Source organism: Empidonax traillii, unplaced genomic scaffold, assembly GCF_003031625.1.
Source record: "Empidonax traillii isolate 1590-97213 ecotype Southwest subspecies unplaced genomic scaffold, ASM303162v1 scaffold1111:size180776, whole genome shotgun sequence".
NCBI classification, from domain to species: Eukaryota; Metazoa; Chordata; class Aves; order Passeriformes; family Tyrannidae; genus Empidonax; species Empidonax traillii.
Window position 1 is genome coordinate 140,486 of NW_020956304.1, and position 22,068 is coordinate 162,553.

At 48.4% G+C, this 22,068-nt stretch overlaps 1 protein-coding gene across 4 annotated transcripts in view; it reads left to right on the plus strand.

Annotated features, from left to right (window-relative positions):
* Positions 1-22,068, plus strand: part of PRDM16 (PR/SET domain 16) — a 150,216-nt gene that overhangs the window by 123,100 nt on the left and 5,048 nt on the right. For 3 of the 4 annotated variants that reach the window (XM_027905031.1, XM_027905033.1, XM_027905034.1), the window contains 8 exons: positions 907-1,105; positions 3,744-3,891; positions 4,354-4,507; positions 6,552-7,953; positions 11,513-11,600; positions 15,166-15,335; positions 16,510-16,587; positions 21,760-21,929. In XM_027905031.1, the coding sequence (XP_027760832.1) occupies positions 907-1,105; positions 3,744-3,891; positions 4,354-4,507; positions 6,552-7,953; positions 11,513-11,600; positions 15,166-15,335; positions 16,510-16,587; positions 21,760-21,929 (2,409 nt within the window). The remainder of the gene's footprint in view (positions 1-906; positions 1,106-3,743; positions 3,892-4,353; positions 4,508-6,551; positions 7,954-11,512; positions 11,601-15,165; positions 15,336-16,509; positions 16,588-21,759; positions 21,930-22,068) is intronic. The other variant, XM_027905032.1, reaches the window with a different exon arrangement.

Below are 22,068 nucleotides of genomic sequence, written 5' to 3' on the forward strand. Positions count from 1 at the left end.
GGGGAGGGGAGGACAGGGAAACGCAGCACCAGTGACTCAGTGGGGGCTGGAAAGCTTCTGTTCCAGGGTGGAGAAACCCAGAGCTATCCTGACTCCCTCGCAGAGGTTGTTCTCCTGGAAAATTTACAGCTCAGAGCTGATTGTTTGGCTTGGCACCATGGTCAGGATGCTGCCTTGTAAACTTAATAATAGCTGCCCTCTTTTTAATTTGTTTGACCTTGACTACAGTAATTTATTATGTGCATTAGAACTTTTTTTTTTTTTTTAAAGAAGAAAAAGCAAAGAGCACAGCAACAAAGCCTTTGGCTCCCTGTTCTTCCTTCCATGGTGCTCTGGGTTTGGACTCCTCGGGCTGATGATGCCCTGAGCTCTCGCAGTTGTGAGGGACGGGTTGAGAGGAGAACATTAGACAGACAATTTCTTAGAAAGGAGCTTCTCCAGGTTTGTGCTGTGGCAGTTTGCTTCTCCAGTATCTGTGTTTATATGAGTCTGGGTTGTTCCTTTTTTCCTGACAGCCCCTTTTGAGGAAAAAACTCATTCATATTTTCAAAGACCCTCCTTGCAGGCAGCTCAGCACTCAGGAACAACCCAGTATTTTGTGTGTCTACCAATTCTTGTAGGTGTCTCTGTCTCTGCAGAGGCCAGGACACAAAGAAAACAAGATCTCCCCTGGTTGTGTGATCTACTTTTTTTTTCTTAGTGCTTAAAGTGAAAGCAGCTGCTGGCACGGCCTCCCTTGGGTTCTCTCTCCCCTCACTTGCAGATTGGCTCTTTGTTTGTTTGTTCGTTTGCCTGCTGGATGCTCACAGAATTTTGCCTTGTCTTTAGCGTTGGGTTAAAATAATCCCTGTTGGCTGAACGTGCTGACCCAGGAGTGCAAACCCTGTGTGTGTGTGTGTGTTGCAGAGGAGCCCTCGTTCCGCTGCGAGGACTGCGATGAGCTCTTCCAGTCCAAGCTCGACCTGCGGCGCCACAAGAAGTTCGGCTGCAGCGCCGTCAGCTCCCTCTACGAGACCCTCAATGACGAGATCAAGCAGGAAGGTCTTGGAGATGGACAGGTCTTTGAGTGCAAAGACTGTGAGAGGATGTTCCCCAATAAATACAGGTACCCAAAAAGTGCCAGACCCCCCCTCTGGCCTCCCCTCTCTGTTGTCCTTCCCAGGCCTGTCTGAGAACGGGGACACGGCACCGAGGGGGGAGCTGGGCAGCTTGGGATGGCTGCAGGGATAAACCTTTCCTTTCTTATTGGGCTGAGCACTGTTCATTTTGGGATCCTGCAGTGCCAGTTAGCTGTTGGGCAGCGTTTTATTTCACCTTGTTTTCGTAGGCTGATGCTTTTCCTTACTTGTTGGGAGAGGCACCCACAGATTGTTGATGGGAGGTTTAAATGGTTGTTTTCTGGGTTCCCTGCGACTCCTTCAGGGCTGTGACAGAGCTTGAGAGACCTGGTTTTGGGATCTTTGCACCATCTGCTCTGGTTCTGAGGGAGAACAGTGGGATTAGTTCTGCCAGCATGTGTGTGAAGGCTTTTTATAGGTAACTCTTGGTCACTGGAGATCAGAGAGGTGTCCTTACCTAAGATCTCTTAGCACAGTCATGAGCTCCTGTTTGATCTTGCAGAAGCAATTAAAAAATTCTATTCCAAATAAATTTTTGGTTTTGTTTGTGTTCACCAAGCATTTTTGTAGTAGAAATGTGAAAAGGAAAAAAAGCAGATTGGGTGTTCTCCAGCTTACGGTTTACTTGCAATAATTATTCAGTTATTATTATAATAAGGTGACTCTAAACAAGAATTAAACTTTTTTTTAAAATAGGAAAAACCTTTTGGGCCACTGGGTTTCAACTGAAAATTTGCATCTTTTAAGCATAATGTGGCAGTAATCAAACACAGGTTTTAAGAGGTCTTTGAGATTTTTGATTCAATGGCAAAGTGAGACGCAAATGGTAAAACATTAGGGGCCAGCTTTAAAAAGTTGAGGGGCTTTTTTTAATCATTTTGAGATTGTGTTTATTTGCATCCTAAGCCTTTATAAAGTCCTTTATAAAATTCTATAAAACCTGAGTTTTCTCTATTTACCGGAGGCTGAAGTTCTCACGTACTCATTTCTTTGGAGTTCTCAGATGAACAAGCCCCGTGCACCACAAGGTTTGTTATAAACTGTGAGAACTGGCAATCCCCTGTCAGGCACTGCATGAGCAGAGCAAAAACCTTGAGGTTAAAGCCAGTGTAAGGCCTGTTTCACTTCAGCTGAACATTTAAAAACATGCATTTGTCACTTTGAACTTAATTGTATTGAGACTTTCAGATCTTTGATCTAGGTGAGTGAGGGAAAAAAATCTATTTTAAGAAACTTAGAGAACAGTGAAATGTAAAGAGCGTTCCCTGATGTATCTGCACCAAAAAGGGCTTGGCTTGGCTGGGCTGTGGGAGGTGTAAAAGTTGGGGATACCTGTGATACCTGTCTGGGGTCCTTGTTAACCCAGCAGGGTGTCTTTATCCCTCACCTCGTGTCTCTACATTGGCCACTTTCCATTAGATAATGAGAGTGCAAGTTCTTTAATTTTTTTTTTTTATTTTTACTTGAAAAGACAAGGGGAACTTCCTTTAAATGTTTTAAATCTGTTTAATTTTACTAAGAGTTCCAACTCTTTGATCCATTGGTGTTTGAAGTTCTCTCCTCTTTAGCTTCCAGCACTCTCTCCTTTTCATGTTAACTTGGAAAATGTCCTTTCCAAATGTCTGTGTTGTATCCTCTTTGTAACCCCTGGTTATTCCTGGGAAGCTGGTCTGGCACCATGGGCTCGGTGGGTTTGTTGCCTTTTTGACCATTAATTCCCAATATTTGGGAATGTGTAATATAAAGTTCACTTTTTTTGGATGGGGAAGAGGGAGTTGGCAGCGTCCCCATTCAGCTATTGGATTAGTGGGGCTGGAAGGGAATGTCCACATCCTTCTCTCCCCCATCAATCTGCCACGTTTAAGGCCACTAAAACACACAATATACCCACTGAGTGTGCCTAGACAGTCTTAGAATTTTTCAGAAGTTAATACAGATCAAATCAAGAGTGCCACTGGGGACCTGAAATTGAGCATTTAGCAGCTGACTAAATAAATAAATGTTTTGCTAATCCCAGTAGGTACTTGCCTCTAAACAGTATATTAGTTTGTCCATATTTGCTGTAAATAAACTCATAAATCACAGTTAAAAGGAGCGTATTTTTGGATGTATATATGAAAGGTTTATGTTACTTTGGATGTGTGGAAAATCTGGTAGTTTTAAGAACCCCATTTCTTTTAGCAAAATGAATATTGCTTCTTTAAAACGAGTGGATTGGCAGTTTAGGAGAGGAACGTCCATGAATATTAACTACCTGACTGGAGGAAGGGGAGGTTCTCCAAGGGAGCAGGAGTCTGGTGGCTGCAGAGGTTTGGGATGGAGAGTGGCCAGACTGGCTGCAGTCCCCAAACCCACTCGTGATGAACCCTCTTCCACCCTGTTGCCCACCCTCTCGGGGCACAGCGATGCCCGTGCAGGGCAGCTGTGGGTGCAGTCACCCTTTGTCTGGGGGTGCAGTCACCCTTTGTCTGGGGGTGCTGTCGCCCTTTGTCTGTGGGTGCAGTCACCCTTTGTCTGGGGGTGCTGTCACCCTTTTTCTGGGCACTTCAAAGCCCACCAGGTGGGTGCCCAGGGCTGGGCTGTGGCCGCTGCCCTGCCCAAGGTCAGCCCTTCTCTCCTCCCCAGCCTGGAGCAGCACATGGTGATCCACACGGAGGAGAGGGAGTACAAGTGTGACCAGTGCCCCAAGGCTTTCAACTGGAAATCCAACCTGATTCGGCACCAAATGTCTCACGACAGTGGGAAACGGTTTGAATGTGAAAACTGTGTTAAGGTACAGTGAGGACACGGGGCACTGAGGGGGGGCTTCACCTGGGGAGGGCCCTGGGACCCTCGGGAGGGGGTGCAGGGGATGGGTGGCCCCTGCTGGCACCGGGCAGGGCAGTATGGGGAGCGGTGCCCCCGCTGTCCCCAGCACAGGGAGAAGAGCTGTCCCCACTGTCCTGGGCATCCCATGTGGGGGTTGGAGCTCAGCCCTACCCCAACCCACTCCCCTTTGGCCGTTTCCCAGGTGCTGGGGTGGCAGATGTGGGTGAGCAAACACCTCTTAAACCACCAGCACCCCACACCGAGGGAGGTGCCCCAGCAGGGCACCCACGGCCCTAATCTGTGTCATGAGCATCTGTGACCAAAACAAACAAACCAACCAAAAAAAAGGCCCAGATTGTCAAGTTTTCCCCGTGTAGTCTCTGCTCCTCCTGCCTGCCTTGCCCTGCTGACAGAGCTGTCCCTGCAGGTGTTTACGGACCCCAGCAACCTCCAGCGGCACATCCGCTCGCAGCACGTGGGGGCTCGAGCCCACGCCTGCCCCGACTGCGGCAAGACCTTCGCCACCTCCTCGGGCCTCAAGCAGCACAAGCACATCCACAGCACTGTCAAACCTTTCATATGTAAGTTGTCACGGCCATGGCAGGCTGGCGCTGGCTGTAATTGCGGGTATCCTGCGGGGCCCCCCAGCCCTCCTGTCCCCCCGCTGTAATTTTAGAGCTCGGAGCTCCAGATGAAATTCCTCTGCTGCGATTTCTCTTTTTTTTTTTTTTTTTTTTTTTTTTTTTTTTTTTTTTTTTTTTTTTTTTTTTTTTTTTTTTTTTTTTTTTTTTAATGTGTGCTCCCTGTTTTCTCAGTAAACATTCGTGGCAGTTTTTGACTTTCTTGACGGGTTAAGAGCTGAGTCTCTCAGCGGTCCCAGCAATGCCATTTTCTGGTATCTTTTCTTTCTCTCGTCTTTTTTGCCTTAGTAATTTTTGAATGTTCCTGTTGGTGACATAGATAAATAGCTGACATGGCCTGGTTGAAATGTTTTTTCGAGGATGCCTCAAATCCTGTAGCCACTGTAAAGAACTTGGAGTAGACACAGAGATTGAGAAGGTGTTTTTTAAAACTAGTTTTTTTCTTCTTTATTTACTGCATGTTTCATCTAGATAATGCTGGAAGCCAAATAAACAGCAGATTACTTGTGTCCTCAGTGCTCTCCTTAGTGGGATATTTCCAGAAGGGCATTTTCCTTGGAGAGTCATCCATCTCATTCCTTGTCATTCCCAGGGTTGTATATTTTTTTAATTGACACAGCACCAATTGGGTTTGGGTAACTGAGCAGGAAGGTGGCTGTGTCACAACAAAGCTCCAGGAACTTTAGGGATCACTTCCTGACACTTCAGAACACGTCGTTCAGGCACAGGCCGGGATCTGGGTTTGATTCCAGGCTTTGATGTTAGGATAGGGAAGGCACTGAACCCACTCCTGCCTTTTTTCCCTGCTGCTCTAATGGGAACAGCATGCAGGAGTGTCCTGGGAGACCCGTTTCATTAACGTGTCCCGTGGTAATCAGCTGGGTGTCAGCGGAGGAAGAAGAAATGCTCTTCTTGCTCATTTTGCTGCCATCTCTCATTGGGCGACGGGCACATGAAAGAGGTGATTTGACTCAGAATTGCTGCAGCAGATGAGGGATTTCTCCTCATAATCTCCTCACTCTCACCTCATCAGAATTAGGGGGTTGTCAGGCCAGATCAGTGTGTGAAACAACTGTACCTGTCAGTGAAGCTGGCAGGGAGAGAGGGAGGGAGGAGCATTAGTTGGTCCCTGAGTTGCAGGGCTGGGTGTCAGATTCGTGTCCTTGCCTGCCCAACTGCAAACAATATCCTTCCCTCTCTTTGTCTCCATTTCCAGTCTCACAAAGGGTGATAACAGCGCTTCTCCGGTGGAAGGAGCGTGTTCCTTCACCACCACGTAGGATTTATTCCCATGATGAAAGAGGCACCAGATAATAAAAAGTCACAGCGTTTTGATGTGTTGGAAAGTTTGGGTGGGAATTTTGTCTCACTTTGCCCTGCTCCTCCCACACCAGCAAAGTTTGTGGGTGAAAGGGGTCATAAAGATCCAAAGCTTGGTGTTTGCAGGTTGTTAAAGAAAATGCTGATATAGCTTCACTTGGAAATTTAGGTTGGATAGACAGAAGAAATCCTTCCCTGTGAGGGTGGGCAGGCCCTGGCACAGGTTGCCCAGAGAAACTGTGGCTGCCCCATCCCTGGAAGTGTCCAAGGCCAGGTTTGACGGGGCTTGGAGCAACCTGGGCTAGTGGGAGGTGTCCCTGCCCATGGCAGGGATGCAGCTGAATGATCTTTAAGGTCCCTTCCATCCCAAACCGTCTGGTATTCCATGATCATCTTTACTGAAAATTCCCACAAAATTCGATCAGGAGAAGCACATCCCCTCAGATTTCTGTAGAGCTGCTTGCTGAGGCATTCCCTGGGATGGGATTTACCCCAGGGGAAAGGTGCTGGACCCCCTCAGCCGCCCCCTTGGCTGCTCTTGCCCGTTCTGGCTCCAGGGGAGGGGGAGCCGGGGTGGGGGGGGCTGGGGTCGCTCCCGGCGAGCCCGAGCCATTTCCTGGTAATTTCATATCGCTTTTGTTGTTGGTTCCTGTTGACGCTTTAGGTGAGGTCTGTCACAAGTCCTACACGCAGTTCTCCAACCTGTGCCGCCACAAGCGGATGCACGCGGACTGCCGCACGCAGATCAAGTGCAAGGACTGCGGGCAGATGTTCAGCACTACCTCCTCCCTCAACAAGCACCGCCGCTTCTGCGAGGGCAAGAACCATTACAGCCCCGGCGGGATCTTCGCCCCCGGCCTGCCCCTGACGCCCACTTCCATGATGGACAAGTCCAAGCCCTCTCCCAACCTCAACCACGCCAGCCTGGGGTTTAACGATTATTTCCCGTCCCGCCCGCACCCGGGGGGCCTTCCCTTCTCACCTGCCCCCCCAGCCTTTCCCGCCCTCACCCCGGGGTTCCCGGGCATTTTCCCGCCCTCTCTATACCCCAGGCCCCCCTTGTTACCGCCCACACAACTGCTCAAAAGCCCCCTCAACCACACTCCAGACGCGAAGCTCCCCAGCCCCCTCGGGAACCCGGCCCTTCCGCTGATCTCTGCAGTGAGCAACAGCAACCAGGCCCCTTCTGGGGAGGAGAAATGTGAAAGCAGCCTGGAAAACTCCTACCTGGAGAAGCTAAAAGCCAGGAACAGTGACATGTCCGATGGCAGTGACTTTGAGGATGTCAATACAACCACGGGCACGGACCTGGACACCACTACGGGCACGGGATCTGACCTGGACAGCGACGCAGAGAGCGACAGGGACAAAACAAAGGACAAGGGCAAACAAATGGAGACCAAGCCAGATTTTGTCAGCAGCTCTGTGTCTGCGAGTTCCACCAACACCACCAGTGAGATCCCTCTCTTCTATTCTCAGCATTCCTTCTTCCCTCCCCCCGAAGAGCACCTGCTGCCCACCACGGGAGCAGCCAATGACTCTATCAAAGCCATCGCCTCCATCGCAGAGAAGTATTTCGGGCCTGGCTTTATGGGGATGCAGGAGAAAAAGATGGGTTCGCTCCCATATCATTCCATGTTCCCTTTTCAGTTCCTCCCCAATTTCCCCCATTCCCTCTACCCTTTTACGGAGCGGACCCTCAACCACAACTTGCTGGTCAAGGCAGAACCAAAGTCACCCAGGGACCTCCACAAAGTAGGCAGCACCAGCTCGGAGTCCCCCTTCGATCTCACCACAAAGCCAAAAGAGATTAAGCCAATCCTGCCGCCCCCGAAGGTCCTGCCAGCCCCGTCCTCGGGGGAGGAACAGCCACTGGATCTGAGCATCGGCAACCGCATCCGAGCCAGTCAGAACGGAGGGAGAGAGCCACGGAAAAACCACGTTTATGGGGAGAGGAAGCTGATGGCAAGTGAAGTCTTACCCAAGATTTCCCAGTCTCAGCTGCCTCAGCAGCCGTCCCTGCACTACGCTAAGCCATCGCCCTTTTTCATGGACCCCATCTACAGGTATTAACATACCCTGCCTTAAGCCTTTCTCTAGCCAGCTCATTTTCTAGCTGACATCACACCTTGAGGCAGGTGGGGATGTAGGTTGCTTGGAAAGGGCAGTGAACTCCTGTTGTGGGTGTTCGTGCTTCTCAACACGCTGAATTTCCTGAATGGAAAGGGCAGGGTAATTGTGAGGAGCCCTTGCAATCAATGTGTGTAAAGAACACATCCTTATTTTGATAAAGAAGAAACTCGACCTATTTAAGGACTCTCCCACGAGCCATCGCTAAGATGGCACTTCTGCTGGGGAAATTCCAGAGGTTTGATTCGATAAGAATGCAGAGTTCAGATGCCTCGGAGCCTGGGCTCTCATGGCTTGGGAATGAGTCAGGAGCCCTGGGAGCCTGGAAACGCAGCTCTCCCACTGCCTGGCTTGATGGCCTTTTGTAAGCCACTTCACCTTTCTTCCTCCCACCCCCTTTTTTCTTTCTAATGCCTCTTCTGCAGAGTTTCTCAGCTCGGAGGAGCGGCTGCTGCAGATCGAGCCTGACGAAACTTGTTACTCTTGGAGTAACAAGTCCTGTGTAAACACATGGTAGTGTGTTACTACCCGGATCTCTCCCAGATACGTTTCTTGCAGACTTTTCTTCCTTAGACAGCAAGGGTTTTCTGGTGTCACTTGAACAGATGGATTTTGAGGAGGGCCTGATGCCTTACGTCATGCCTAGAATGAGCTGAGCGTGGAAGGCGTGCGTAGAGCAGGCTGGGTGAAGTTATCCAAGTGCCAGTTTAGCTTACAGAAGGAATGAATTCAGGAGCTGCAAAGGCAAGACTCGAGCCTTTCGTTGTTTGAGAGGTTTTTGTAGAAACCTGTTTCTAAAGGAAAATGATTTAAAGCTTTATGGTGAGGGTGCCAGTAAATTTGTGGGTTACCCACAATTGGTGTCATCCTGCTGTGGATGAGGTGGATGTGGCATGTTTGGTTTTAGCAAAGCCCAGTGAAAAGAAGGGTCCTGAACTAGTTTGATTTAGACATTTGCATGTCAAAATCTTAATTAATGTTAATTTAGGTATTAACATGTCTAAATGCTTCGTGTCATCTATTGGGATAGCCATGTTTGGCCTGGAAGGCTCCTGGATTCAGTGTCCAGCCGGGTCCTGGAGGTGGACAGTTTGTCCTTGCATCCCTTGAGCTGAATGGGAATTGTGTGCCTGGTGATCCTCAGTGTATCCAGCCTGCTGGAAGGCTGATGGATGTGCTGCAGGAGCTGGTGTTTTCCTGGTGCTGGAAAGCCTCAGAGTCACCACGGTGTGAAGTGTCAGCACCAGGATGGGTCACTTGAGCATTCAAAGGGCTGCATACAACACCAGAACCTCTCCAGTGTCGCTGAGGCTGCTGCCTTCAGCTGATAACTGGGGGGAAAAGTGATGTCAGTGTCTGGCCAGGCCAAGGAGCTGCTGGGCTGGGATTAGTGAGCCCTGGGTGCTGGCTCTGCCAGCTCAGGGGGTGATGCAGCACTGAGTGTGTGCCATCTGCGATGGAAACGCTGCATCCCAGCCCAGGAGGTGCCATGTCCTGCCTGGGACACACCGTGGCCATCTCCCATCTCCTCCTGGAGAAATCAGTCCTGATACGAACAGTCCAGCATTCGTTTTTGTGAAAAGTACTCCTGGGGAAAACAAACAAACAAAAAAATCAATAAATGGGATAAAACGGCAAAAAAAAACAACATTCCCATCGGGTCCTGCCACCTCTGGGCATTCTCAGCAGGATTGTTAAAATAACATGGGCTGGAAAAGTCGCTGCCAATTAAAATAGCGGCCTCGGGAAAACCGTAAAGGTCCAGAAGACAGATGGAAGTGAGGGATGGGGGCATCATTTGTTGCATTCCATGGGATGCATATAGTTTTAGTAATATATTAAAATAGAAAGTCAGCGGTGGGGTTGCTTGCGAATCAGACTTCTGATGTAATGAGCTAAACAGCCCGGCTTCCAAGTCCCAGCTTGAAAAATATGGAAATATTTTGTTTCTAAACTTCTCTTTATCAGACTCTCTCACATCATTTGGCTCCTTCATTTTTCTCCCAAAGGCCACTTAAATCCTTGACATTTTCTCCTGGTGATATAATTTAATGCAGCCAGACAGCCTGAAACTGGGGCAGTTTTTAGCTGGGCCTGTGAAGGTGACGTTCTCAGGCACTGGGCTCGAACGATCGGCTTAATCCTCCAGGCTCTGACGGGGCTGTGTTCCCATTCCCAGTGCTGGGAGATGGCAGAGCTGGTGAAACGCTGTCAGCTCACCAGATTTCACGTCTGTGGGCAGGCAGGGCTCTCTCCAGAAGCCTCTGCCAGGGTCAGGGATGTTCCCTTGGGCATCGCAGCCCCACAGAGAGCAAAGCTGGGCCGGTTGGGGGGCTCAGGGAGCAACTTCTTAGATATTCTTTGACAGATTGTTGTTTTTCTGACAACTCATGCCCATAAAAGCACATACCTTGCAAAGCCCCGTAACTCTGATGGCATTTCCAATCCAGCTCTTCTCTCTCCCTCTGCCCGAGAAGAATTAAATGCAGATTAAGTACAGTTCACTAACTGCACTCTGCAGGGCTCTTCTTTAAACTCTTTGGTAATTTGATCCATGCACCAATCAGCTGAAATGCAGCAAAATAATTTGCTCTCATTTATGCTGGACTAACGTAGTTAAAATTACTCTTACTCTTGGATTTCTGCTGTTTGAGCTGGATGGACTCAATTCCAGCCATTTAAAGAGGCAGCTGTGTTTGTTGGAGCTACTTCCACAAAACTTTTTTCCCATAGAGGATATTTCAGTTTGTCTTTTCGGTGATTCCACGCCACGGTTTCCCTGCAAGTAAAATATTTTGTGAAAGCAAAGCCAGTAATTTCAAAAATAGGAGCCTCACTTTCGGGTCATTTTTGTATATCAGGTGCTTAAACATGAAATATATGAGTGGCCCAAAGTGATACCAGAAGAACTCTGGTTTCTGAGGTGCTTCAGAACTCTCTCACCAGTTCCTCCCTTGTTAAATTGTTGTCCACACGTGCTTACCAAAGAAACTCAATGTAAATTATATCTCAGCTGAGAGGGAGGAAAGAAATATGAAACACCTAATGATTTCAGCACGCTTGGGGCTGCAAAGTCTGGCCTGGTGTTAACTCTGAGTAAATACAAACTCTCAAAGACAATTTCTTTTCCGTTCAGGGCCTCCAGAGCTTCTCCCACTCAGACATTGCTCTTGCTGTAAATGCAGGGTTTTTATGACGTTTCACAACAGCAGAGGTTTGTAAACCACCACAGCAGGGCAGGAGCAAAACATTTTCATAGTCCTCAGTCTGGTGGGTAAACAAATACTGCCCAAAGGAGGGGATCCGTGTTCATGTGATTTCCAGTGCCTTTTGCAGGGTAGTTGTGGGTCAGAATTTGGAATAGAATCTGCAGCAGAAGGGGAAGGAAGACATTTGTGTCAGTAGGAGAATAACCCCCGGTGTTTGATGTCCCTCCCCTGCAAAGGGTTTGGCTGTGCCACTGTGAGGTATGTAACCCTCTGTGTTGTTGTCCAGCAGGGTGGAGAAGCGGAAGGTGACAGACCCTGTGGGTGCCCTAAAGGAGAAGTACCTGCGACCCTCCCCGCTGCTTTTTCACCCCCAGGTAACAGCAGGGACGTGGATTGAATGCCAGGGGGGTTGAGATGGAGCTGGTGCTTCACTGGGATCAGACTCCTCCTCATCCAAGGGCTTGATTGGAATATCCACTGTGTTCCACCAGTTACTTTCAGACACTTCCATCTGTTCCTGGTTTGAGGATGGTGGCAGTTATGCCTCGTTGTTCTTTTTGCATTACCAGAAGAACAGGGATGAGGTTTGGGCAGCTCTGCTGAACTCCCCGTTCACAGGCCAGAATACCTGTGTGGTTTCTCCTTCAGTGTGGTCATTTGTACCTGCCTGGTGCTCCCTGACATCATCTGCAGCGTGTGGAAGAGCCGGGCACTGGGCTCAGCTGTGATGGTCACCAGCCATCCCCGTCCCTCCTGCTGTGGCCAGGCTGGGATCCCAGCCCCCTGGTCCTCATTGTGCTCTCCTTTATATTCACATGCATTGTTCTCCCCTGATAATGTTTCCCACCTTAGATAAATAACTTGCAGGTTTGTGAAAGCTGGGTCCTGCTTGCTTTCACAGCTAAACTTAGTTCCCTCATTGTTTCGCGCCAGCCCCAGAGTTTGGTTAATAACTTCCCCCGATTTTTCCTTCATCCAGGCTGGATAATGGTGACAGGCTGGCCAGGAACATCCTGTGTTTGTGTGAGTTAGAATAGTGGGGATATCTGCCTGTAAAGAATCTGATAGCAGGGAGGAGCCAGTGTGGCAAAGCAAACCAGCGAGACGATGAGAAACGTCCAGCCCCTGAGCAGGAGCGAGCTTTGGGTGGAAGGTTGTTAACATTGTTCCCGAAATCCTGACCACGTCCTCTTCCCATGGCGATGAAAAGATGTGGAAGGTCTGGTTATCTCTAGCAGCTTATCACACAGAGTAGCCGAAAATTTACAATCACTCGAGCCCCAAACTTCCTGGTAACTGGTTTTAACGAAGCCTGTGCTGAGTACAGATCACTGGGTCTGGAGAGCTGCTGTTCCCAGGCTGCAGTCCATCAGGTAGCAAAAATACAGCACAGGAAGATGGATTATTTGTTCCAGAATATGTGAGAGTTTTGCTATCAGATCACCTTCCAATATTATCATGGAATGTCCTGAGTTGGAAGGGACCCTCAGGGATCATTGAGTCCTATCCTGGCCCTGCACAGGCACCCCAAGAATCCCACCCTGTGCCTGAGAGCGTTGTCCAAACACTCCTTGAGCTCTGGCAGCCTCGAGGCCCTGCCCACCACCTCCCTGGATCCTAGATTCCTAAAATCCTGGATCCTTAGGAAAAGATCCTAGATCTTAGGCAGATTCTACCTGGTCTTCTCTCACTCCAAACACGAGTCTGGCCTCAGCCCTTTCCTCTGTGACTCATCCCCCAGCTCTCACAGAGCCCTCAGTGGGATGTGAGGAAGCAGAAGATGTGATAAAAGTGTTCAGAAGAAGTTTTCTCTCTCAGAATGAATTTCAGGCAGCTCTTATTTTTCAGCCAGTGGTTGGCAGAAGTTCCTCTGCTCTCTGGGAGTTTTCCTACATTGTCTATTCCAAATTAAACTCTGGACAGCATAAATAGCCAGTGTAACTTTTTGATAACTTAATGGAGGACCTTTTCTTACCTGTTACATTTCTTTTCTTCTCCCTTTCTCCTTTATTATAACCAGGCAGTTGTTCCCTAAATAGCAAAGTGCCTTTGCCGCTGGAGAGGCCGTGGCCAGTGTTTAGAATTTTAAAACCAGCCCACGGCTCTGAAGGCAGCAAACATCTCTGACTAAGTGCCTAAAGAACAGGGCACAACAAAGGGGAGCTCCAGGTACCCTGGTGAAGGGCTGAGTGCAGGGCTCTGAAAGGGCCAGAGAGCATTTTAACGTGATGGTTTTGTTACATGACTGGCAGCTGGGGCAGAGCTGGTGCTGGAAATGATCAAGTAACCTTTTCAAGTGGCTGGCGCTAAGTATTACTTACAATTTAGCATGGGCTGGGAGCCTCCACCTAAGGGGCTGTGGATCTATTATCAGGGGAGGGGGGTTACTACTCCTCTTGTTTTGCAGCTTATGAATGGTTGTCAGCCTTCCACAATGTATTCTTGGGTGATTAGGACGACTTCTTTTTTTTTATATAGTCATATATTTTTAAACAATATCTTGGCTCTTTTCCCTCTCTGCCCCCCCCAAGCCCAGTTTAATAAAGTGTAAACGTGCAAAAGGTCAGCCCTTCCTGTACAATAGAGCATCTCCTGGTGATATATGGCTTCCTACTGCCTTCCGCCCCCTCTGCAGCCAGGCCCCGCTCCCCCCGTGCTCCCGGTGATGTCAGCACAGCCAGGAGGCAGCTTTATTGCTGCCTTGTTTGTTTTATCCCTCCTTTCTGCTCTCGGTGTCTCCAAAGTGCTCTCGGGAGTGCATAAAGTTGGATGCTGGGAGATGTCAGCGTCGTCCTCAGAGCTGCACTTCTCTCTTGGATTTTGGATTTCCCCTTTTGCCCTAATGAAAGTAAAAGTGCTTTTCTTTAGGTAGGATTTTTATCCAAATCCATTTTTTTTCTTCAGCTTTTTCCCTTTCTCCCTGTTCCAGGTATGGTATTTACTCCAGTGTTTGGGTGAGCACACAGCCGTTGCAAAGTCATACAAACTGAAGCTGATAAAGGCACCCAGGGGCATTTTCCTCAGTGTCCCATCCCCAGGCCAGCATGCCAGCTGCTCCCATCCCAACAGGATGTGTAGCTGTTGGTTCTCCTGCCTGTAACTCACCCAGCCACAGCTCACATCCCGGGCTTTGGCTGGAGTTCCCTTTCACTGCAGGAAGCTCAGCCATCTCCCACCCATCCTTCCATCACCTTTACTGGCTGCTGAACCTTTCCTACATATAATTAAAGTGTTGGCCTCTTTGCTAGGCAAACTCTCTGGGGACCCACTCCATCCCGAGCCTGATCCTAACTCCTCCTCTTCCCAACTGCTCCCTTTTCACCCCTTCAGCCTCAGCCTCTCCTCTCTCAGCTCCCTGAGCAGCCATCACACATCCCTCCCACTCCACTTTGGCCAGAATTCTTCTGCCTCCTCCTGCCCAAAATTTCTCTGTCCCCTCACACCTGGGGTCGTGTCCCTGCCTGCTCACCCACAGCTCACTCCCCGTCCCTCTGAGCCCCTGGGAGGACGGAGGATGCTGTAGGAGACATCAGACCTCCCTGCTTCCCAAGACTTGGATCTGAGTTTGAGAGGAGAATTTGGGTGCTGAGTTCTACCTCTGACATCTGACCATGCTGTTTAGTTTCAGTTTTGTTCCTGGAGAAAGGGAAAACAGGCTTATTCTGAGATAACTTTTACTCTGAAACTCTAAAAGTAAGCCCAGGCACACGGCAGAAGGTGAGCAAGTGCTAATTTCTGGGATCTGCACTCCTGGCTTTGCCAGCTGTGTCTTTCCTAGTTTCTCCAAGAGCAGTAGACTGCTCCTGTCTTTGCTGGCTGGGATCAGTGGCTCCATTTCCCACCAAGCAGCTTCACGGGAGCGAAGAGTCGCGTTGTGTGCACCAGATCCCGCTCCTCCCGTGGGCTCCTATGACACGAGGCCTCGCCTTGTCCTTGCAGATGTCAGCCATCGAAACCATGACGGAGAAACTGGAGAGCTTTGCAGCCATGAAGGCAGACACTGGCACTTCCCTGCAGCCCCTTCCACACCACCCCTTCAACTTCCGATCGCCACCGCCCACGCTGTCCGACCCCATCCTGCGCAAGGGCAAGGAACGCTACACCTGCAGGTGAGGGCAGGGGCACCCCCGCCAGCCAGACCGGCCCCAGGGCGTGGGGGCACCCCAGGAGATGCCACCCCAGCCGGGCACCACTGGGACCAGGGGCATCTCGGCTGCCTCCGCAGGGGCGGGCGGGAAAACGAGGAGCGGCAGAATTAGGGCAGAGCGCTGGGATGACTAATCCCCTCCGAAATAGCTTGTTTTGTCTGGGAGGAAATCAGCATCTTCTGTTTGCTTTGTAATTTTTAATAACCTTGGGAGCGGATCTGGAGATTCTCAGGCAGCCCCGGCTCCCCGGGCCGAGCCCCCGGCGTGTCCCAGCGCCAGCACAGCCTCAGCTGTGCCCGGTCCCAGCCGTGCAAAATGATGGCAGTGCAGAAAGTGACCTGCAGGAAACAGCTTTCTCAGGCACACATGTACCCACAGAAGTCCTTGAGCGCCCATCCCAGCTCTGAAAGCTCCTACCAGAGCAACTCACTGGTATTTAATAATAAACCTCGTTTTTACCTGTAGCTACTCAAGGTTCTCGTGGTGGCTCCTGATGAGGGTTTTTGGGTGCAGAAAATGGGCACAGACTCTGGTTGATGTATCTCTTACGTTCAGCTTTGCCACAAAAGCTACAGGCTCACATTTCAGCTGAGTCTTTAGAAATTGGAGGGGTTTACTTACAACAGGGACTAAACTTAAATTTAGGTACAGATTCACAAGTTACTATTTGTGTTTCCCTTGTTGAGGAACACTCACATGGACTGTTTATTTTCAGGATATCTGAGGGTGCTGAATGTGTCTGAAATTAGGAGATTTTACTCAAAGCTTCCTCCTACAAGAGTCACAGAGTACAACCCCTCATCCTTAGTATTTTATTTCCCAGTTAATATTTTTATTTATACCTTTTGAATTTACTATGAACTGGATTTATTGGGGAACACAGTTCCTTCCTTTATTAATTTCTGTTGCTGCATCTCCTCGCTCTAAGCAGCTTGTCAGCCCCATAACCCATAACCCAGTGCTGCAGCCTTTATCCAGGAGCAAATTCTGTGAATTCCAGGGATGATGGAGCAGATTCTGTATGAAGAGCAAGTAAACAGGGCTGTAAAGGACATCTACAAACATCTCAGCTGACAGTATGACTGGGCTGGGATTAACCCCCTGTATTTATATATATAATATTTTCTGTCTGCAGGTACTGTGGTAAGATCTTCCCACGCTCAGCAAACCTGACGAGGCACCTGCGGACACACACTGGGGAACAGCCCTACAGGTGAGCTCATCCCCCCTTCCCCAAACACTCCCCACTTCTTCCCCCCCCTGAAAAGCTGTGCCAGCAGAACACCACAGGCCTGGAGCACTGCACAGAGTGATTCATGGGGTTGTATATTATGTGTACCAGCCAAAAATAATTGGGCTTGGCAGCCTGAAGATAGACACTTAGCTTATATTTAGATGTATGCTGGCAAATGAGGGCTCTGATTTGCAGTGTTGTTTCACACTCACGTTAACCATTCATCTCAAGGACAGCTGAAGGTGCTGAATGGCTCTGAAATTCAGGCTGGTTGGAAGGGCTTGCCAGGACCTTCACTGCTGGGGCTGGCTGGATTTTTTTTTTTTTTTTTCTTCTTTTCCTGATGTGTGTCAGAGGTGCCTGGAGTAGTGGATCAAAAAAAACAAAGGAGAAGAAAAACCCTTTAGAATGATCTGCTTTAAAATCAAAGTTTGGCAATGTCTGACCTTAAATCGCGAAGTTTAAAGGGACTGGTGGGAGGGGAGGATTCACACACTGTCTCACACATTCAGTGGGTGTTTTAGGTAGAAAGCTGAACTATTCTCTGCTGGTTGTGGACAAGGTGGTGTGATTTGGACACCTCAGTGTGCAGGGGGTGTGTGCACAGGGACAGACTCTCCCTCTGCTTAGAAAGGGGCTCCTGTTTAACTTAGGGCTTTAAATTTGAATAAAACTCACGAGAAAATGTATGTAATATGTGTGTGTAGGTGTATAAATGACTATTTCTCATGGAAGACCAAGCAGGAATGTTCCCCCCCAGTATTTTCTCCTAGTCCTTTGCAGGCAGTTTCAAAAAACTTCAGCAAAAATACACTTTCTTGTTGGAACTGGGTCCATATATGAGCAAACCTGAAGGAATGATGAACTGGGAGCTCGCTGCAAATCAAGCATTCTGTTTTCCATGATGGTAGTAAGTGTTTTGCACATTGTCAAACAACAGGAACAATCCAGTTTCATTCCGGGGAGCTGATATTGCAGCGTTCCCATGCACGGCCCTAAGTTCACAGCAGAGCAAACGTAGCAGTTATTGTATGAGGAGAAACACAAATTTATGAGCAGCAGAAGGCCATGTGGCCAAATACATCACGTTTTTATGCTTAGTTTAACTCGAGAAGCGACTCTCCCACATTGTAATCGCTGCTACATGAAGGAGTCACGTTTGTTTTCCGTGCCGAATCCTGAGCAGACATTAGGTAAATTAAAATGTACTTTGGCCCCAGTCCCTGCTGTGGTGCTCGGGGCTGTGGTATTGGCTGTGATGAGCAGCCCTGTGTGTTCCCTGGGCACGGAAACGCTCGCCCCCGATTATTCGCAGATTGTTCGGTCGGTTTTCTTCCAAAAAAGGAGACTTGCAACTGAACAAAGGTTAGGAAAATAAGGATTATTTGATCTGGTCTTCTCCCAGAAAATGGCCTGTGTGGGTTTTTTTAGAGGTCTGACTCCTGGACAACGTTGCTGTCTAACAGCACTCTGGAGAGTTGGAGCTGCATCTGCAGAGGAGCTTTAATTATCATTGATTGGCTTTTTTTGCTCTCAGAGAACTGAGATTTGCAGCTTTGGCAGCCAGAATTGTTTGCAAAGCTCGTTTTTTAAGTATTGACTTCATGCAGGTAAAAGGAGGGTTTACTGATGTCTCCCTTATAACTTTGCTTTTGACTGTTTAAATGTTTTTTTCCCTTTGATTCTCTCAGTGCAATATATTCGTCTATATATACCTGCTATATATTCACAGTTAAAATGTTCCTAAAGCCAATATAAACTGACCAAGTGTCCATGTGGAGATCAAGAAACAGACCAGAAAATAAGGTGGTTTGGTTTTGATTCCTGATTTTCGTTGAAAAATTATTTTACCAGGAGTTTTTACCAAGTTTTTACCAAGTTTTTACCAAGATAAGGGTTTTTATCAAGTCACTTAAACTTCAATTAAACCTCCTAGATGTCTATTTAATTCTGTATAAAGTACAAATAAAGCACAGGAACAATAAGGAGGCAAATTATTTTTTTTAAGGGAAAGTGAAACATGAGAAATACCTGCCAAGGCACTTCCTAAAAATCAGCTGATTTGAAAAGACTCTGAGACCCTGTGCCCTACAGTGAAATTTAATGTTTCTTTTCACTCTTTTTTTTTTTTTTTTTGCACCAAATGTAAAATTCGGGAGTAGGCATTCCAGAGACCTTGTAGGTCTTGTGTCCTGTTATTTGCATTAAGCTGAATCTGACAACTAAAGCTGATGTGTAGGGCATCATTTCAGATCATGTATAGTTCAATAAATATCTTCATTGAAGATATTTCTCATTTCCTGGTGTTTAAAATGCAGCCTAAGTTTACCCACGGTATAAATGCTCTTGGGGCTGAGGAGGAGTTGCTGTCTGTGTGTTTTGTGCTTTTTTTTTTTCTGCAATTCTGCCTTTCCAGCTCACACTGATCATAAAATCAGTGTAAAACTGCGAGTGTAAATCAGTGTAAAACTGTCTCAGGGACTCCTTCCCACATTCCTGGGGTTTGTTCTCTGTTTTTCCCCTCCACCTGTGTTATCCCAGGTCCCTCCAGCTCCAAGGATTGCCTGTGGCTCTTCAGAGCCCCCCAGTTCCATCTCCAGCTCCTTCTTTGCTGTCATTCACTCCCACTTTGGATGTTTTTAGCCCATTGCTGTGTTCCTGTAAGCTGATAAGGGAGAAGCTTTACTGGTGTTCTGTCGATGTGTTTGCAAAGCAAATCCTGCTGCTTTTTTGAGTTCTACTCTCCTCCTGCCTCCGTGTTCACCCCTTCCCTGATGGTTCCTCTGTCTGGGTCATTTATTTAGATTAAAACCAGCAGAGTTCCCAGGACTGATCCCTCTGGGACCACAAATAACACCGGACATCTCCCTCATCCCTTTGCTTGCAGACATGAGCTGCTCCTTCCCGATGGCCCTCTGGTTCCTATTTTTTTTAACAAGCTCCTGATCCTGTCTCCATCCCCTGCCCTGGGTGCACACAGCTCATTGTGAGAGCCAGGACCTGTCAGAGGGGACTTTTCAAAGACTTCCTGAGCATGTAAATAAATGGACATGCAGGGGCTGGATCGCTCTTGCCTTGCCCGTGAGGGAGCTGCCTTTGAACGGGCTGGAGCTGCTCCTGGGAGGGATTTGGGGAGCCAGGCTGGGTTCCTGGGCAGCCCTGGTGCCCACTGTGCCAGGTATCCTCTGTGCCAGGCACTGGGACCCACAGACAGAGCTGAGTCTGGCTTAGGAGGGCACAGAGCTGGTGAGGATGGGCAGGAAGGGAAAACCACTGGCACCAGCAGGGATAGGCTGGACAAAACTACTCATGAAAATCCCCTGGAATAGCAGGAATTTTGGGGTATTGGCTGCTCTGGATGTCACAGCTTTCTGAAATGCTGAGCAGGAGGAGCTGCTGAAGGCTGGCAGCTCCTGAGAGCAGGTTCCTTGGTGCTGGAAAATGTGTGTTTAACTCCCTGTACAGAAACTGTGCTTGTTCTTGCTGATGTTCACATAATGCTTTCTGGAGTTATTTAGGGGTTTTTGAAAGAATGAAAAGGAAAGACTTCAGAAGTCTCAAAAAGCTGTGGTTTAAAAAGAGATTTTGCTTTCTTCCTCAGTTAATCCTAATAAAGGTTCATTACTTGAAATATCTTTATTCTTTCTGGAGATTTAGCAGTAGGAAATTCAGAGGTGGACATGGAATCCATAAACGTTCAGCGAGAGAGAGTGTTTCATAAATGTATCCCTACTATTTCCAAAAATAATATCAATTTATTTTTAGAGACCGAATAAAAATCACAGCTGGAGCACATCTGGAAATGGGGTGTGTGTTTCACAGCACAGACTTTTTACACTCGCAGTTGAACCTGTTGTGTCTGTGGGGAGGAATCCCATGTCCTCAGTGTCCAGGGAAAGCCACTTTCATCCTTGAGAGGGGCTGGGTGCCCTGAGCACATCAGGAGCTGCTGGTGCTCCCAAAACCTGAGTGGATGCCCCTCCATCTCTGTGTCTTGGGACCTTCCGACCCAAACTTTTGGGGGACTCTTGTGGAGGAGCAGCTCAGCTGCTCTGGGCTGGCAGAGCTCAGAGCGGTCCCACTGAAGTGAATTCCATTTGTTCTGCCTGCGAGAAGTTTTCATTTTGCCCCGTAAGTGTCCGGGATTTGTGGAGGATTGGAGCACAGACAGGTTCAGTGCTCGTGGGTGTGGAAGCAGAGCCACGAGAGGAGCAGCTTTGTTGAGTTACAGGTGACGTGTTCAAGGGGAGAGCTCAGGAGGGATTCGGCGGATTCCGAGCGGAATGGGGTTTGGTTTTTTTTTTGGTCTCCCAAAACTCTGCAGTGCAGCTCGAAGCTGCCCTCTTCAGTCCATTGGAGCCCACAGCACCACCCTCAGCAAATCCGTGGGGTTTTTTGGATCCAAAAAGGAGGGTGACGACTTTGAACAGGCCCCCAACCCATCTGCAGACACTCAGCTCAAAGAGGGGATATTTCTTCACTCAGCAGCTTCCCTAAACATCCCAGCTTGACTCCTTACTGTCCAGTTTTTTATCACAAATGAGATGCTCACTTGTAGGGGTAAATCCTGTTTGGAAATTATGTTGTATTTCTTGGGAGCTCTTGTAGAGTACGAATAGCCATTATTACCTTTGAAGGCACACTCTGGGGTCAGATCTCCGGTACCAGAAGGAGTTTCACAAATAAAGCTGGAGGTTTTTGTGTGTCCAACTGACTGTCACGCAGAGATTTACCAGTTAATAACTATTTTATACATTTCACTTCCCTTCTTCTCTCTTCCTTGTCCTCCCTCCACAGCCATATCTCACCTAATCCCTCCCAAAAGGGGAAGGGTGGAAGGAATAAATTCACCTTTCTTATTTTAGCATTGGTGTGTGGAAAAGTAATTATTTTGTTTAAAATCCTTATTTGTTTGGACGACTTGCTTCCTAATTAATCCTAATCCTTTCTTTGTGCTCCTTGAGTAACAATAACATCAGATTTGTCTGCAGTGATTAATGCCTTGTGCTTCCCATGTCCTCAGCTGAGTAATGATTTATAGACCAACATTCCCTGGTTTTCTGATAGTTGGATTTTTCTTTTTTTCTTATTTTTTTCCTTTTTTTCCCCCCCTCACGCTGCAATCCTTGGCGTCTGCTTTCTGTTTTTCAGGTGTAAGTACTGTGACAGGTCGTTCAGCATTTCCTCCAACCTCCAGCGGCACGTCCGGAACATCCACAACAAGGAGAAGCCATTCAAGTGTCACCTGTGTAACCGCTGCTTCGGGCAGCAAACCAACCTGGACAGGCACCTGAAGAAACACGAGCACGAGAACGTTCCAGGTAGGAAGGGACGTGGCTGTGCCTCTCCTGGGGCACTGCAGGGAGAAGACACCGTGGCCTGGTCCCTCTGGCTCTTGGGAAGCCTCTCTGGAGTGCACTGTTCCTTGAGGCTGACTTTGTAGGTGTGTGTGGAGTTCCA